The 19,399-nt window shown below is 35.9% G+C and overlaps 1 protein-coding gene across 1 annotated transcript; it reads right to left on the bottom strand.

Moving 5' to 3' along the window:
- Nucleotides 1-592: 592 nt before the first annotated feature.
- Nucleotides 593-18,771, bottom strand: LOC144435700 (GPI inositol-deacylase-like). Its single transcript, XM_078124307.1, has 22 exons — nt 18,626-18,771; nt 18,000-18,091; nt 16,586-16,650; nt 15,882-16,007; nt 14,982-15,073; nt 14,335-14,481; nt 13,554-13,697; nt 12,761-12,813; nt 12,190-12,256; nt 10,785-10,893; nt 9,508-9,836; nt 8,900-8,975; nt 8,505-8,642; nt 7,687-7,898; nt 6,941-7,034; nt 6,005-6,095; nt 5,551-5,748; nt 4,738-4,903; nt 4,437-4,487; nt 3,426-3,604; nt 2,715-2,819; nt 593-2,607 (listed from the first exon to the last, which is right to left on the bottom strand). Exons 1-22 carry the CDS (start codon nt 18,755-18,757, stop codon nt 2,472-2,474), a joined length of 2,802 nt encoding a protein of 933 aa, XP_077980433.1. The 5' UTR covers nt 18,758-18,771; the 3' UTR covers nt 593-2,471.
- Between the last annotated feature and the right edge of the window lie 628 nt (nt 18,772-19,399).

Below are 19,399 nucleotides of genomic sequence, written 5' to 3'. Positions count from 1 at the left end.
CTCTCAGACCCTGTACAATTAACACACACCTCTCAGACCCTGTACAATTAACACATACTTCTCAGACCATGTGGAAACAAATATGTACAGCAGTGGAAACAGAGCTTTCAACTAAGATAAACACAGAGTTAAACTACTGACAGTTGTGACATGTTGATACAATTTTGTATTTGCAATTTGAACGGATTTTGGTTTAATTGTACCCACACTGTAGGGTGGCATTTCTGATGACTTTAATTATTTTGTAGTTCACATTACTGGGGACTTCCATTGCTTATACTATCTTGATTACAGGGTGATTATAGACAGACAGACACACAGACAGACAGACATAGCATGACTGAACCTTACAGTTCAGTTGTGCTGAAAAGTGATTTTGTCATGTTTTTCATTTACTTCAGTCAACAAAGTAATGGTGAACACCTCAAATAAAATGTACAAAACCATGATTGTCATCTAGGTTGAAGTTTATTAGCATCTCAATCAATGATTATCAGTGAATTAACAATATTACAATCTTGTATTTACTTAAATTAAGATAATCACTATGGTTTCATTATGATATGAAAAGTTTATGAAAGTGTACTATACTGAGTTGTAGTAAGAAATTTTGCCCTGTCATAAAAATTACTCTTGATAAAAAAAACCGAAACTATCTACTGACTTCAAGAAGTCATCATCGAGTCCAAAATAATCAACTCGTCCATGAATCAGACGGTGAAATTAGTTTCAAGTGATTCGAGTCATAATCTTCATTTCTTACAATCAATTTCAAATCACAATTTTTCCTGAACTATAATCAGTGATTCATTTTGAATACCAATTAGAAGATTTGATAAAGGGGAATGCTACTCCAGAAAATTAAGGTATTTTCATAAATTTTGGGTTGGAGAGTCATTTCCTGATTTCACACGACATAAATTTTTGCACGATTGCCAACAAAAATCATAAACTCTATTTAATCTCATTCTTCTCACATTGGTCCATTGTTGCTGTATGGGACGTGGCAGACATTCATATGTATTAGATGCACACTGAATATGCATGATCCTTAGTGCTTATTACCTTTTGATGCATATTCATGAATATTCAGTGTACATCTAATACATATGTATGTCTATCGAGTCCCATGAGGCAACAGTGGGTCATTTTGACAACAATAGAGGTGTTTTAAGTGACAATAGCGTGAAACACATCTGATGTGAAATCATGAAATGACTCTCCAGCACCAAATGTTTATGAGGAAATACATCCATTCCCCTTTAATTATACTACAAGTGCATTACTAATTGAGTTAGAAAGTTATGCAATAACTTGATTCTCCTAATTCACACAATACTTGATGTGTGACAAACTCAAGGGAGGTTAATATTATCACTTCTCTTCTAGCAACACAAGTATACCTGTCATTGCATATGATACCCTGCCAACAATATCACAGTGCTCAGTTGGCAATCCAAATTCATGTTTACTAGTAACTAGATAGGAAAATGTGTACAGACTATGACTTTAGTAGCACTATCAGTTTTAATACAGGATATTCTACCTAGACTATATCTGTACAAGTACTAGCAGTCTTAATATAGAATACCCTATCTAGACTATATCTGTAGAAGTACTAGCAATCTAAATATAGGATACCCTATCTAGACTATATCTGTAGAAGTACTAGCAGTCTTAATATAGAATACCCTATCTAGACTATATCTGTACAAGTACTAGCAGTCTTAATATAGAATACCCTATCTAGACTATATCTGTAGAAGTACTAGCAATCTAAATATAGAATACCCTATCTAGACTATATCTGTAGAAGTACTAGCAATCTAAATATAGGATACCCTATCTAGACTATATCTGTAGAAGTACTAGCAGTCTAAATATAGAATACCCTATCTAGACTATATCTGTACAAGTACTAACAGTCTAAATATAGGATACCCTATCTAGACTATATCTGTAGAAGTACTAGCAGTTTAAATATAGAATACCCTACCTCGACTATATCTGTAGAAGTACTAGCAATCTAAATATAGGATACCCTACCTAGACTATATTCTGTAGAAGTACTAGCAGTCTAAATATAGGATACCCTATCTACACTATATCTGTAGAAGTACTAGCAGTCTTAATATAGGATACCCTACCTAAACTATATCTGTAGAAGTACTAGCAGTCTTAATATAGGATACCCTACCTACACTATATCTGTAGAAGTACTAGCAGTCTAAATATAGGATACCCTACCTAGACTATATCTGTAGAAGTACTAGCAGTCTAAATATAGGCTACCCTACCTTGACTATATCTGTAGAAGTACTAGCAGTCTTAATATAGGATACCCTACCTAGACTATATTCTGTAGAAGTACTAGCGGTCTTAATATATGATACCCTACCTAGAAAGTACGCTGTCAAGACCACGGGTGTACTAGTCTCAGCGGTTGAAAATATACAATACCCTACCAACACCTACAACTGTAGAAGAGCTAGCAATCCAAATATACCAGCTATCAGATAGGATATACGGTAGAGGGATATCATACCAACTGCCACCAAACCTATACAGCTTAGAAACATCAGCTTAGAGAGCAATTGGATACGATCTCTGCGAATTAGGAAAAATAAATAAAGTAAGTCATTGAACAATGATCATAAACATCAGTGATACACAGGCTATGATAGTAACATGTATGGATGAATTAGAAGACTTACCGTCTGACAGGCAAAGTATGTCTTGGGTCTAGTAGTACCATCAGTGATACACAGGCTATGATAGTAACATGTATGGATGGATCAGGATTGAGACTAACAGAATATCTGTAACACAATATATTAAAACTTATGTCAGTTAATATCAGGGCTTGAAATTCTACACAGTACAGCTGTTCACACGGGAGAGTGGGCAAAGGGGTATTGTTGTAACTCATAATTGCCCTCTTTTTTCTATAACATGTAAAACTTCAAAGTAGAGATTGTAAGATCATAATGACTGATTTATTTTCTGTATAATTTCTTGCAACATACTATTTTCTATGTACATGGAAAAGAAACAAAAATGTTAGATTTCATATAACTACTTTCCAACACTGTGCTCAAAGTGTATAACTATTCTATCCCTTGCATAGCCCTATAACAAACCATAATACTTCCTCAACTCCCTGGACAGCATACAATACATTGTAGCCTCTATCAGCACAGAGGATTAAGGAATTTCCATTGCAATCTACATCCTACCAGGTCCCCAATTATACAGCTGGGTTGACTGAAGCACAGTCATGGTTCAAATCTTGCCTAAGGACTTTATCCATTCAGAAACGAGTGACAGTAGTGAGGCCTAGTCAGTCCCTCTAACCATCCAGCCATCATGACTTCACAAATATATTTATAAATAATATGATAGCCACATTAGATATCGGTACTTACTCCAAATTCTTCACCCAAACTACAAGGGCTGGCATATTAAGAGTTAACAATGCAGCCCACAGATAGAGGAGTGAAAAGTGATAATGGAAAGAATTCTGTTCTCTTAGGAGTACTTCAGGTATCTGTAATGGTGAATTATCAGCTGGTTTACTATCATTGTCTTCAGTCTCTTTGGGCTGCTACCATGGAGATGAAAGTAAAACAACGACATAGCATGAAATGACAGATTAATAGCGCTGCATGAAATGACAGGGCTTGCAATTAATAGTAGTCCATAGCACATAGACCACTTAATATTGTTTCCAGACAACCAAATTCACAAGGCAGTAGGTCTGTCAGATAGACCAATAGAAACCAATAGAAAGTTGTAGCTGAAACAGTTCACTCGGCTACATCTGACTAAGTTAAATGTGAGAGTCCTGAATAATGTAATCATACATACACTGTTAAGGTATCTGTACAATGTTGCTTACTTTGCATTTAACATTGCACTATTCTCGGTAACTGCAATAGCATTTTACCTCATACTAGAGGGTCAAAATAGAACAAGAAGGTCGATTTATTCTCATGTTTGCCAACAGTTATGCATATGAAGACTATGGAGCAGAAGTCATGGCGTTGACCAAGAAATTGGGTGATTGTTATTTTTATTTTATACACACACACACACACACACACACACATCACATATACCATATATATTATATCTTATTAAGCATAATTTGACAAAGTATTGCCAACATATATTATGTGTGCTACAGTATATGATGTAGCATAATTTGCTTGAGATTTTCAGCAGAACAAAAGCATTGAGTTTGATTATGATACACATATGCAAATTATATGCAAATGACTGAAAATGACTGAGCACCCACAAACAAAAAATATAACATAGATAACATATTTATATGTATCTGTGCTATAAATATCTTGCAATTGTTCATCAAGATTGTAAATTGAATTAAAGCATTCTGTTTATCATCAATGAAGGACAATATATTGTGTACATACCATGTTAAGGCAGTTCTTGGTCTGAACCGTAACTGCGTACTGCCAAGCGACCTACAGAACAATGACAGAGAATAGTAAAGATGTCTTGTGGTACAATGCAGTTTACAATGCTGAACTCACAAACGCCATAAACTTTTCTATACGCTATAAAAAAATTTGACTGTATTTGTACATCACCTTGTTGAAGTAGGACCTATGATGAATAATATTGTAGCACATACTACTAGGACCTACATGTTACCTTAAATGAAGTAGAAACAAAATCGATGACCATTATTGCATCATATAACTATTTCCTTACCTTGAAGAAGTACAAGACAAATCCTACAACTAGTGATATTGTACCACATAATCTCAAAGCTGTGGATATAAGTACACCGATGGCGAAATACAAAACCCATGGAGCCCCACCACCACCACCACCACCACCAGGAGTTTCTTCTTCAGACTTAATATCTATTCTTGGTCTGTGGAATAAAATGACAATGTTAGTTATTGTTACACACTTAAATGTCTGAAAGGTCAGAGGTCGTCTGGTACGCATGTCTGCATGAAGGATTTTTGTTGTGGTTGAAAATAATGGCATTTGACTACTTGGTTGACATCATGACTTCAAGTTCCACTCCATGCACTATATATAAATACTACAGGTACATGTAACAAGAAGTCCACCATCTCTTGTTCTAGACTTCGATCCTCTAAAATGAGGTATACTCTATTATGTACTGAGAATCATGATTTGTACCCACTAATAAAATTTATGGCCAAGATATGGGTTTTGCAGACAGACATTGTATGGTGGAAATGTCCAAGTATAGGAGCTAATAAGTCATACTATTATATAAGCCATACTATAGAGGTTGTGGCACGGAAGCATCATTTGAATCACATGACCACAGAAAATGATAGTAAAACATTATTTTACGTGCAAATGAGAAAAAAATCAAAGCCAAATCACTGAGTGAACAGATATCGACGAATGCACCACTTGCCATATTTAGGCATGATACAGAAAATTATCGCATGGGTATGATATGCACTCTCTCTACTGAGTTACATTGGAAGTGCTACTAGTATGTGATAATCTCCACTTTTGACCTGCATGATAACGTACCTGATTCCATATAGAATGATGGTGCCTATAAACTTTACAAATCCTGTCAAAGCTGATGATATGAGTGCTGTCAAGGCATAACCAAATAGAAACATAATCAAGGCTAATGGACCAAATCCTATATACTGGTTTTGTAGAACTTCTGTATCCAAAGGTGGCAGTTGAAGGGTCTTCCAAAGGTTACCGAAGTATGCCACCCTGAAATAAAATTACATAATTCAAGTTATTTACTTGAGTAATATCTGAATTTAAAGGGAAAGGATATCGTGTGCATTCACTATTTAATAAGAACATGGATGTTAAAATGAAATAAAATGCATTGGTTTATCATGGAGCTAACATCAATCTGAACTTAGTTGGAAGTAACATATGGACATATCTGTTCTCATGCATTTTCACTTGCTACATTTATGAAGGAAAGACTTTGGAATAAATACATGATAACTAAACTTACCCAAGTAATGTCTTTAATAGCAATACTGGTGGTACAACTTTGAATGGTTTATTGTAGTCAGATTGTACATAGGTGAATGAATGGCAGTACTCTGTGATGGATGTATAAAAAAGAACTATACTATTATACATGTATTTGACTTCTTACTGTAATAACCTAGCCAGTAATTAAGATGAAAGACACTCTAACATCACGCTAACATGCAAAGCAATCTCTGGGAAGTGTTCTTACATAGACAGTGCTCTAATTACAATATTTTATTCTTAAAATATAATCTGACATTAACGAATAACACTAGCATGTCTGCACATGACTTTAATATGTCATTATCTTGGCCCACTGGTGTAACACAACCAGACAGAATATAGTATAGGATGGTGCCTGAGGTTGGCTATTACAATAGGTTCGGTCCATGTGTCCATCTGTACATAGCCATATCTCTGACATGCAATGGCAGATTTCTATCAAACTTAGCACAGAGATGACATACTTTATTCAGTGTGATTGTATTACATGATGGGCCAAGATGACTGAATAACCGTTTGAATGAAATAGCCAATTACAAGTGCCTGTCAATATGTAATGGATTACTAATGTTATGTCTTGTTGTTGGTAGTCTGATGGTCGACACAAAATGATGTGCATTTCAATAGTGGGACTCTGTATGCCACCGTATTATGTATGCTGTACAAGAAATGACCATCTTGTCCCATGGGTAACATAACGGGGAAACCTAACATATAGTGTTGCCAGTCTGACAAGACAACTGGTAGATTTTTAAAGAACAATTTACCAAACAGATGGTTTATTTGCCATTTGGTTTGTGATAATGGAAACGCTGGTCTTGGCAATGGAAATAACAATATGAATGTGAACACCAAATCTCTGCACTATGGATTCATACTAGACTACAAAATTGAAAAATTTTGAATTTACCGTTTTGGGAAATCAACTGTAACTGTCTGAGTAGAACCATTATTATGTTATTGATGATGAACGATGGAAGTAGGAGACTGTAAAATCGTATCATCTGTTGATAAATAAAATAAATACGAATAAATATATTATGATAAGGTATTATTTCTTAATATTTTTTCTTGGTTGAGGGACCTAAGACATCTTTAATATCGTACTCATGACATTTTATAAAACCCTTGGGTTTTGAGTTTCTGACTGAATGAAGAATCATATATTTATGTATTCACAAGCTTCACTTCAGTAATCAGTAAAAATAATACAGAATTTCATTGTATCTCTATTTCTCTAAAATATCAAATAATCAACTAATGTCTCTAAATTACAATTGATAATATCAGAAATATTTTCCAACTTCAATTTTCTGTTACTATAATAAAACACAATAATTGAATCAAAGAACGGATGTATGGTAAAGCTAGAAGGATTGGCTTACTTGTCCCATACAGCCCTGGAAACTAGAAGACAGGGCTGAAAGGATTGGCTTACCTGTCCCATACAGGCCTGGAAACTAGAAGACGGGGCTGTAAGGATTGCCCTAGCTGTCTCGTACAGCCCTCAGATTAATGGCACAAAGCAATAAGATTTGCTTACCTGCCCCCATACAGCCCTGAGATGTAACAACAGCACAAAGAAGTAAGCTTTGCTTACCTGTCCCATACAGCCCTGAGATGTAACAACAGCACAAAGAAGTGAGATTTGCTTACCTGTCCCAGGCAGCCCTTAAAGCTGGACTTCATTTCCACTTTGTATTGACACTGCGGATTTAAATAAACTTGTAATTCAACTAGTCTTTCCTCATCAGCTGGTTTGTTTAGTTGTAACCGTAGTGATAGAATGTTTACTTCTGTTGCCTTATCAACAGAATAGATGTTATCCTTGTACCATGGGACATGCATACGTATAGTTGTATTCATTTCTGTAAGGTGAAGAAATGAGAAAGTTTATCAACCAAACATATATGTATAAAGTGTACATATACTACAATATCCATTCAAACCAGCAACCACCCAATTCACATGTGTGTCTCAGGGGTCCCACACTTTGAAAGCCTAACAAATAATGAGAAACACTACAACAAAAACTCTGTTTCTGACTAGAAATTTACATAATTTACAGAAGATTTTTCACCAAGTGAACACAGATCAAATAAGCTAAATGAACGAGGTCACTAGAACTTGGGATGAGTAAGAGCTTTCAAAGTGACTGCATCCTGTTGGTCAACAAACAAAAAGTATGTCATCCACACATATGTACAAGATGACCTTTGAACTTTTACTCTTGATCTTAAAATTCTGTGGAAAGCTGACCAAACACTGTTTATACTAAAAGTGCTACTTTCCATACACATATGATCTCACCCAGAACAAATAAGTTCTGGCCATTAACCCACAGCATGTATGTACCAAATTTTTGTCTGAATTAAGCCAACCATTTTGAGAAAGTGATGACACAGACATACAGATGGACTGACAGACAGCATGGCAATAACCTCTCCCTAAAGTGAGGTAAAAAAAAAACGTACTTGGGTTAAGACCATCTTCACATTCCAGTGGAGTCAGAATGGCTGTATGTGCTTGATGTACCAAGTCAAATCCTTTTACACCAATGTTCACCAGGACTTGACCAGGTTGTGTCTTTGTAATGACAGTGTCTGTCATGGCTGCAAATATAAAAAAGTAAAGTTTGTCAAAATAGGTTAGGAGAGAATACAGCCAGTTTGTAAATTGGTAGGGAGAGAGGACTAAGGAACACCTGAAGATCGAGGAATGCTGAACTTTGCTTTTCATGTGACATTTTGTATCAAATAAATGGCTCTACAAATTATTTCATCAACATAGCCCTGATATTAAAATCCCTAACCCTAATGTTTCTAGTCTCTATCTTGAGGTACAAGCTGAGTTTACACATTTTACTTACCAGCCATGAAGACACTTCTTGCTTCATAAAGTTGAAGTCTTTCACTACTGTTGTAGAACTCTACCTTTACATCAGACTTTAAGAAATGAACAAAAAAAAACCCATGTAAGTACAGTCTTTTTTTAAAAGAGTTTATAACATTAATATCCCTAAATGACAAAAATGATTAATGTTGTTTCAATTGCTAGTAAATTTGTAGCATAAGAAAGATTGCCTCAACTTGTTCATCATCCTGAAAGCATTCTCCTTATGTATGCATATCAATTTGTTTTCACACACCCTTCTATGGTAACGCCAGGAGTACTTTACAGTTGTTACCTTTCAGTTTATTTTATCTATTTTACATTTGAAATAATATTTTCATTGTGAAATGATGGAAAGACATGTTGACCTCTTTAATTGTCGGTGATTTTATAGAACAAAGACCAACATCAACAACTGATAAACTCAGTGTACAGTCAGGTGACAACCATCCCCCTAAGTAGTATGTAAACCTCTAGTACATACAGAATGCATGGCGTTGTATGGGGAGATGCACGATGCATCTTGGAACTGGCAACAGGTCTATTGAGAGGGGTAGAGAGAATGCAAAACACTGCAACACTAACCCTTTGTAGTTTTGGTGTAGTAATAACCAAGTGTGACACACCATCCTGTAAATCAGTTAGACTGAGATGAAGTACTTTATAGTTGGTATACAATGGTGGAATTAACTCAGCTTTGTTAGAAATATCACTACCACTAACACACTTTGTTTCACTGACGTTTGTACAGGTCGATATCCAGCTCTCATCAACCATATTGGTAACTATGACGACGCTATCAAAGGTTTTTCTATGTGTTGTCAAGGGAAGCATGTAGTTGATTGTTGCCGATGGTTTCAGCTCTTCTGGTGGCTTGTTCCATTGGCTGTCACTTACAAGTACCCATTTATTTCCTGTAGACACACAAAGTATCACAAAAGAATCACATTTTAGTATTCATTTTAAACACAACTTGGTGTAATACAACACGGTAGTCATCCTCATTACATTTGCAAAATTTCTGCGTAAATAGCCAAGCTGATGACATTATTACTTTCTTTTTACAAATGTTGCAACATCAGTGGAGTTACAATGGTGGAATATTTTAGGGGGACCTATGGTTTTAAAATTACTTTACTGTTGGAATTCAGAACCTTTAATAATTCAAATTGTTCATAGTTTCCTTCTGACTGTAATTGTCATTTCTATGTTATTGAGAATGTTGAAAATATGATTATGAAATGAAAGTATCACCAACATATATACATACACTTTAATAGTTAAGGACAATCGCACAATGTCACACAAGCTCAATAACAAACTTCACTCATTTTAGGCCAAACTTCCTCCCCTAAACGAATGTTCACAAGTACAATACGTTTATATATGATGTAAACCATGGTGAAAATTGTATTGGCCCTTCCCCTATCATCGATACAATATAGAAACATGATAAAAACATTAAAATACTACCCGAAACCCACCACTGTATATCATATTAGAAGTAAATTTGAATCAACTTATCATCTCAGTAGTACATACAGAACCTTTTATTATGAAAGGCATGAAACTTTTCTAAATTTGGTTACAAGAGTGACAGTGAAGTTCAGCAAACACATTGCTGCCAGACCCCCTCCCTCCCTACATGAACGAAGTTATGTGAAATTGTCACTTACTTACATATTATGTTTTCTCTTTCTTTCTGTTCCAACCGACCACCTGACCCATCATTTGTAATGTGTCGCAATAACAAACAAGGACCATTATCATCGATAATACATGTGATATTATGAAGAGTTTAGATACAAACCTTTACCAAATCCATCTTTCATTTTGCCATCACATGACATTCTATCACATACCTATAAATTTTTTCTCTCCTTTGTCACCAGTAGGTGGTTTCTTAGCACCACTGTGAGACCCAAAGTGATGACCAAATACTTGCATCTTGAAGTCGGCATCAGTACTAACCTAAAAAATATAACACAGTAATCAGATACCATGGAAACATTCTGAAGTATAATTTAACATTAGTACTAACCTACAAAATATAACATGGATAATCAGTTACCATGGTAATATTACTCTGAAATATGACTTAGCATCAGTACTAACCTACAGAAAAGGATATGACTACTCAGTTACCATGGCAATGTCATTCCAAAAAGAGAAATTACTGGGTGCAGATTTGTGTTTTAACTTGTACACAAAGTAAACGAAATACCACAATGCCTGTATTTTCATGTCAAATGTATCATGTTTACACACTGACTGGTGCCTCCACTAGTATGGAGGTCAAAGTTCATGGCTAGTTAAATTGAGGTCAAAGTTCATGGCTAGATGGGTATAAAGCAAGTCAGAAATTTTGTAGCCCAGAATTTCATCCTAATGAGACTCTACAGTATACACGTAGATGAAAGGAAACAAAACTGTTCTGTAATATGTAGCATGGCTTCCAAAGAAGTAAAATTTGTCTGGAGACAATGGGGTACGAGACATATAGTTATTGTTGACTACACAAACAGAGTGGTACAGCACAAAGACACACACACTGGTCTGATGACTACACAGACACAGGGGCCTACAGCTCTATACATGTACTGGTATTGTTCACTACACACTGCAGACACAGAATGGTACAGCACAAAGACACACACACTGGTATGTTGACTACACAGACACAGGGACCTACAGCTCTATACATGTACTGGTATTGTTCACTACACACTGCAGACACAGAATGGTACAGCACAAAGACACACACACTGGTATGTTGACTACACAGACACAGGGGCCTACAGTGTTATACATATACTGGTATTGTGCACTAAGCACTGCAGACACAGAGTGGTACAGCACAAAGACACACACACACTGGTATATTGACTAAGACAGCTTGTCAGACAAATGACAGCAATATATTCATTCAACCCCTCACAGGTAATCAACTCCCCCTTTTCATCACTTTTTTCAAAACTTTTTTTTCCATGAAAGACTGACAGGACAATCTGTTTCAGGAGATTTTTCTCCCTGTGACACTGTTTTTATCTTTGTTGCTGTATAATTAGCATCTATTCTATTTTTTGTTTTTTAATGTAAATATTGTATTATTTCACCTGTCTCCAAACTATGTAAGAAGAACCTCCGTCTCAACAGTTTAGTGAGTCTAACTAAAGTCAATAATAATGATACTTATCAGTAATTATGATAAGAAACATTGAAACAATATTCTGTTCTTGGAAATGAGAATTAAATGATGAGACAAACCTGTCTTGTATTAGGGTCAATGATGTCATACATGGCTCTCTTGGTTGCCAACACCAGTTGTCTACACCTATATCAAAGTCGATCAAAATCAAATTAATCCTAGACAATTTATAACCATTCACAATATTTAAAATCATTACATGTATCATTTGGATGTTTTAACTGTGTGAACACTTTCCAGAAGAACTAGTGAATTTGCTGAAAAACTAGACACTCTACAGTGATAAAGACAACACATACCCAGAAACAGAAAGAAACTATGAGTAGTACATCCCTAATGATACTGACAAGACATCAACGGAAATTTGGGATTCTCTTCCAAGAAATGTTTTAGCTCTATGAGTAGAAATTTTCATTTTATACTATGAACCCAGAGTCCATTCTTGTAGAAAGACATTGATACAAATAAAGCCTTTAGTTATCAAACACTGAATGCAATTGAGAACTTGATTTGTATCTGGACACAGCTACTGGTGTAAACATCTTGAGATGACGTCTTTCTAGTAGGATGGTTAAATGCTAGAGATTTCAAGATAACAGACTGACTTGTGGATGTCATAATAACACTTACCATACAACACACTGGTGGTCTGTTGATACCCATACCTTGGGTATTCCACTGGTCTGCAAACAACAAATTGACATTTACTGGATGTAAAAGTATCACCTCTTTTACGATATGTACAACAGCGGCAATTGATGTTCTGATATACTGATATAAGCTATGAGTGGGCTTGGCTTTAATAGTACTCATAGAAGGGTATCATTTCTGATGACTTCCATGATCTTGCAGTGTATATTTTTGAGGACTTCCAGTGTTTATACTATCTTGATCACAGGGTGATTATGTCCACATAACAGAGGAATTGCTATCACCCACTTGTGTAATCTAACACATTTAACATTAGTTTTCATTTGTGTCTGTCTTAAGAGGCCGATACTTTGATTGCCACTGTATGGTAGTTGGAGACTTGATATACTAGACTAGATATAGAAATATTTGGATCTGTGGTGAAAGCTACCATCAGTCCAACTACAATATTGATGTATCAAAGAGGACACATGGACTTGAAAATAACTGTAAAGGGTTTGAAAGGAAAACAAGTTCGTTTGTCCTTGGTTTACAATAGCTTTACTTTCTGACATTTCAGCCATACATGGATAGCCTTCTTCAGGGAATATTGTTGGAGCTACGAGAAATTGCTTGTGCCTGGATGGAAGTAAGGCTAGAAATATTATCATCACACATAGAGTCGTTATCTGTACAAAGAATGAATTGACATATCATTGAAATAAAAATCAATTGCTAAATCAAATGCAAGGAACTGCAAGAAGTATGATGGTCCAATAAAATCAATTCTTACCACAGCACTGATACTCCTATCGCCAGCAACTACATCACGAGTTGATGTCAAACCAGCTCGCACCTGGAAGTCTCTTTCACCACCTCCTACAGTTAACACAGTTACGTCTTGTAGAGCTGAAGTATTCTGATTCTCTATCCAAAACTACACAACAGACAGAGAAAAGATTCATAAGTGGTATTATTATGACCATATCTTGTTTTAGATAGGGGTGGGTATGGGGTGTTAGGAATTGCTTCCACCCAATGTTTTGGCAGCCATTCATAGACACACACACATGCACTCACATGTCATCTGCCCTATATAGGTTGTTATATTTTGTCCATATTTTTGAAAGAGGGAGGGGTTGAGGACTATTGGAAAATTGTTTCCAGTCATTTCTTTTGCAGACATTCATTGACACATATATATACCTGTCATCCGTTCAATACAACTGCAGGATACTTTTGCAGTATGGGACTAAAAGCTAGAACTGTATCGAAATATACTATAATATTAGCTGTCAAATTGTGTCTGTAAATGCTATAATGATATTGTTAGCCTGGATCATGTTCTTATTCCAGGATATTTCTCTTGTTTCCAAGAGGAAACCATGGACTTTAGGCTATAAATTGATGAAAGCACAAGAGCATCTCTTTCACATAAAAGCACAAATCAACTTGAGTAATTTATTTTCACATCTATTTGTTAACTAGTGCAAATTATTGTCACCACTACTGCATTAGTTTTGTGAATACTGTTTTACACCAAGCCATAACACTATAATATAATTATCACATACCTGGTTGACTTTGTTATAGAACTGGGCTAAGTGTATATCCATCTCAATGACTGGTGCCATATGAGGAGTTGCCTGGGTAACGATTGTGTGTACCAATGCTGGATTGAAGTCAGGAAGGGTGAAGAGAGCACGGGCAATGATTCCACCCTTGGAAATGACAAAATATACGATATTACTAGTTATGAGGCAGATAGACGATTGAAATCTTAAACATTGTATAACATTGTGTATACGATGGATTGTATGTCATATGTATCTGTGTGCATGTCTGTGTGTAATACCATGTGTGTGTGTGTGTGTGTGTGTGTGTGTGTGTGTGTGTGTGTGTGTGTCTGTCATGTGTGTATATGCATGTCTGTATGTATGCTGTGTCTCTACACATCTATAAGTGCATCCGTAAGTCTGTGTATGTGTGTGCATGTGTGAGCACACATATGTCTACATCACATGCATCATGAGTCTCAATCGTGTATCTGTGTGTATGTGAATGTGCATGTGTGGGTGTGTATGTCTATGTGGATGCAACATGCAATACATTGTGAAGACCAATGGTATATTACAATCATTATTACTGGAACACTGAAAGCTCAGTTGAGAAAGAAGAAAACATCAATATATTGATTGATAACAGATTTGTTCCAACTTACCATAGAATGCCCAACCAGTACAACAGACTTGGGAGGAGTTTTAGACAGTTTGTACAGGGTTAAGATATGCTTCAAACAGTGATGTACATATTCTGTTGACAGAACAAAGTATAGACAAACACTTCACATACTCGGTTCCATAATTGACTTGCAATTCACAACAACGACGACAATAAAACTGTCCTTCACATTTCTGAGTTCAGTAGACCTGGTTCATACAATGTAGAATGTCTCTCATGGACTCATTTCCCTAAAAATCAAATTCTCTTCCAACTTTGCCATACGGAAAGCTTGTTCCAGGCCCTTTTGAAATACTAAAAATTAAAAGAAATCTGTGGGTTCACTGTCTTGTTTTCAAGGAAATGAATCCTGTTTCTACCTAGGGGGTATTTGTTTGTACGCAACTATGTATAAGTTGAGAGGAGGATTAACAATTGTTTATTCTGCCATCAAGTTAAATTGTATTTGGCAGCCATATTGGATTCTAAAATGACAAGATTTTGATATCATTTTGACCTCTATTTCAAAAAAATGTACGGTGACCCCTGATTTTTTAGCGAATTTAACTGAGAATAGGTTGGAGTTTTCTTGAACAAAGTAACAGTAAAAGTTTAAACACTTTACTGACAAGGGACATTCTAATTTCTATGTTAAAAGAAAGAACAGATCAAACAAAGTTCCACACTGAGATGACACTTGAAATTCACTTGAAAAAACATGAAATAATTGAATTTTAGATAGTGTCAAGCTCTTGTTTGTAAACACACCAAGACATGTGTACACTGGAAGATGCGCAGCACATGCCCCCAGAGCTGAATGGTGGCTGATAGGGCTGCACTACACACTGTATCTTACAGCCTATATATAACTAGTTGTGAATGGTGAAAAATTGCAGCCTACCTGTTTGTCCATCAAGTATACCACCATATAGACCAGAGAATTCACCATTTAAGTTTACAACAAAATAGTTGAAGTGATAGGATGACTTTTCTGCTTTCCGTAGTGCTACGGACCCCAGTGATCTGACTAAAAGTAAGAAACACACGTACACATAAATATGATGTCATTAATATTCTTAAGAAAAAGTAGATTTAAAATTAATGACTTGATATATATTTCAAATTCTGCAGTGTCTGTCACATTGGAAATGGTACTAGTATGCATACTTTGTGTAAGACTTGAAGTCAAGGCAAGATTTTATTTTATCCTCTCTCCTTCTCCTTACTTGGTGTGGCCCAAAAATTGACATGTACTTTTCAGACAACACGACTAACCCAGACTCTATAAATTTTGTGCACTATATATTTCGTTATGTAAACTTAATAAATTAAGTTTCCAACGATTTCAAAGATGAGGAGGAGGGTGGGGGGGGGGGGGGTCTTACCCTGAGAAAAGTTCATGTATTGTAACAAGTATAATGTCTCTAGCATACAGACTTGTACCATACAGACAAGTCGGTGTACACATTTTTACTTGTATATTCTTTGTACAAAACATTTCTCGATACACAGGTTTTACTTGCACTCTGTTGTACTTCAATTACTGGGGTAGTACAAAACTCACAGATAATAGAATTTGAACTTTACTCATAAAGCTATTTTTACCTTGTTTATAACTTCCTGCATTTCCTGGGATAAAGAGTACAGGTATACCCCTCAGTTTCATATTTCTATAAAAAGAAGCAACCAATACATATTCATGAATGTAGACTATAGTGATGATTTGTACCGATTATCTTTTTACCATGTCTTCCATGTTTGGTGGACAACCTCACAGTTAGAATAATGATAGATTTTGCTGGGTTTGATATGCTGAAAGGGAGACACATATACTACAGTGCCCAGTCATTGCAGATGATACAAATTAGGATTGTACTAGGGAGTCTAAACCTATCGCTGTCCCTAAACTACCCTTAACCCTAACCTAACCCCCTAGCTTGCAAAGGGGGGGGGGGGGCACATTTAACAGTGTTCATGCACTCGTTGCAAATGATACAAATCAGGTTTATGCTAGGGAGTCTGACCCCATTCCACACCCTACACTAACCTTGGTCATAACTCCCTAGGGTTGTGAAAAAGACTCACATTATAACAGTGTCTGTGCCCTCAGTGCAAATGATACAAATCTGATTGATATTAAGGAGTCAAAACAGTCATTTGAACTAAGATCCTCCCGTTAACGTCCTGGTCTCAAACTGACAAGTATATCCCATGTTTGTTACTGTCCTGTGTACCTGCTCTTGTACAAAAATTCCGGAGAACATTAGCAAGGTGTGCCTTTTGTACCATCCCTCCACTGTTCTAATTCTATATCACCATTATTGAATGTAGGTGAAAAAAAATCAGATAAATATAGCTAGCCAGTCTATATCTGTATATATCCATCTAAACATATAAATTAAAAACATTTCAACACCATTTCATTTCAGCTCAAACAAACTGTAAACCTGACAATTTGAAACATGGAATTGCATGTGATAGAAAGAGCTATAACATGTTCAGTTTCTACAGGAGAAATATGCTGGTATCATGCATTAGTTGACTGAATCAAACCATTATGGGATGCCAAAGGTGAAAGGTCATTGAGTCTGTATATGTTGAGGGTAGTCCTTCTTCCAATGAATAAACCAATATAAAAATTGAAAGTAAAGTCATAAAAGTAATACATTCAATGCAATGGCTATAGTGTCTTGCAAATCAAATGATCCCAGTTATTTAAATTGGTTGATCTTTACTGTAAGTCAAGTAACAAAACAACATGTTTCTGATTGCAATTTTACCATTCAAAATACATAGGGTAAATATATTCATTTTTTTGAGGGCACAACATATTTTTTTTTATTTCAATAATTTCTGACAAATGCAACTTTTGTGATATAATTCTCAATGTGCATACATAAATTTTGGGTTGGTTCGTTGGTTGGTTGTGAAAAAGCAAACCAGGGTCATGTAATTTGGAATCCCAGCATTTTTGACACTCATGAACAGTTTCAAGAAACAAAATATTCCAGAGGCTTACTCAGATTGATCAGCATAGCGACCTTCTCCATACAGATGCAGAGAGTACTGGGGAAACTTTTGTTTAATTTTCTCTGATATACCTGGTACAACCTACAAAAGAAAAAAAAACAGACAAATATATGAAAAATGCACATTAATTTTAATAACTCATGAATCCAGTGTGTTTGGTAACTAAGGGTGGTGAGTAGATAAAATCTACCTTTGCATTTCCCAGTCATTTTACAAAGGTTCCTAAAAACAACGGTACTGTATTTTGTAAGATATCCTTTCGTTGCATGTGTGGAATGCATTGGTCATCGCATCCCGGACAGACAGACAGACATGTCCACAGTTCAACTGATCATTGAATTTGAAGCACTTGTAAACATTGTTGTGGTTGGGGGTACAATATGTGCTCATCCACGTGGCCGTGCTGTGTTATCGAACTACGCTTACTGGACAGTATCATACTCTGTTAAATGCACCCCAGATACCCAGATCCATGGAAATTGCAAAGCTCCGACAGTCTGCGTTACCATTTACCTGGATCGCGGAGCAACAACACAGGGTAACCTGCTACAAACGCTGAGACGGACTGTGGCCGCGCTGATAGTGATACAGCATGTACACATTAGAAATACTTACCATGTACCGAGGTTTTTCCCACATGTATGTCATCTCACAGCCATTCGACTCAACATTCAACAGGTAATCAAATATTCCCAACGCTAAAAGCGTCAGCATCAACGTGCAAAACACGAGATTCTTGGCAGCCATGTTTCACACCTGTCTTGTCTGGTCTGAGAGATCTACACACACAATCGGTGTCATTTACAATCTGTACCTAACGTTGAGGACGCTGTTCAATCCTGGACTCGTAAGTTCAAACTATTCATTAATATTCCGTGAAGGTGTATCACTGTGCACAGGGATCAAAAACCGTGTTACAAAAAAGTATATACACAAATAAAGACAAACAAACAAACAAACAAACAAACAAACAAACTTAATAAATGAAAATACCATAAACACACGATAATACCCATATTACTAGTATCTATAATGTATATGCGGGCCTGTATACTGAACTCCGTTACTATATTACCCTACAAGCCCAGTTCAAATGATTTTGAGCATTTTTGCCAAAATCACCAATGGCACGTAAATTCTATGTATCCATGGGTATATGTGTCCATATATCAAGAAAATATTATCCACTGTGAAAGTGGTTGATTGGCTAGAATCTTAGTTCATATTCGTATGTGTAGGTAGGTGTTCATTTATTAAAAATAACAGTTACAATAATATACGTTTGTTCAGATATTGTATATTACTGTATGCCTGTGCATTTGATAAAAACAAAATACAATACCTGATGAGCAAATGTATATTATTAGTACAGTATTCTCGACTCGACTC

This window comes from Glandiceps talaboti, chromosome 5, assembly GCF_964340395.1.
Source record: "Glandiceps talaboti chromosome 5, keGlaTala1.1, whole genome shotgun sequence".
Lineage (NCBI taxonomy): Eukaryota > Metazoa > Hemichordata > Enteropneusta > Spengelidae > Glandiceps > Glandiceps talaboti.
The sequence above is the reverse complement of the archived record's forward strand: the minus strand, read 5'-3'. Positions and strand labels throughout refer to the sequence as shown.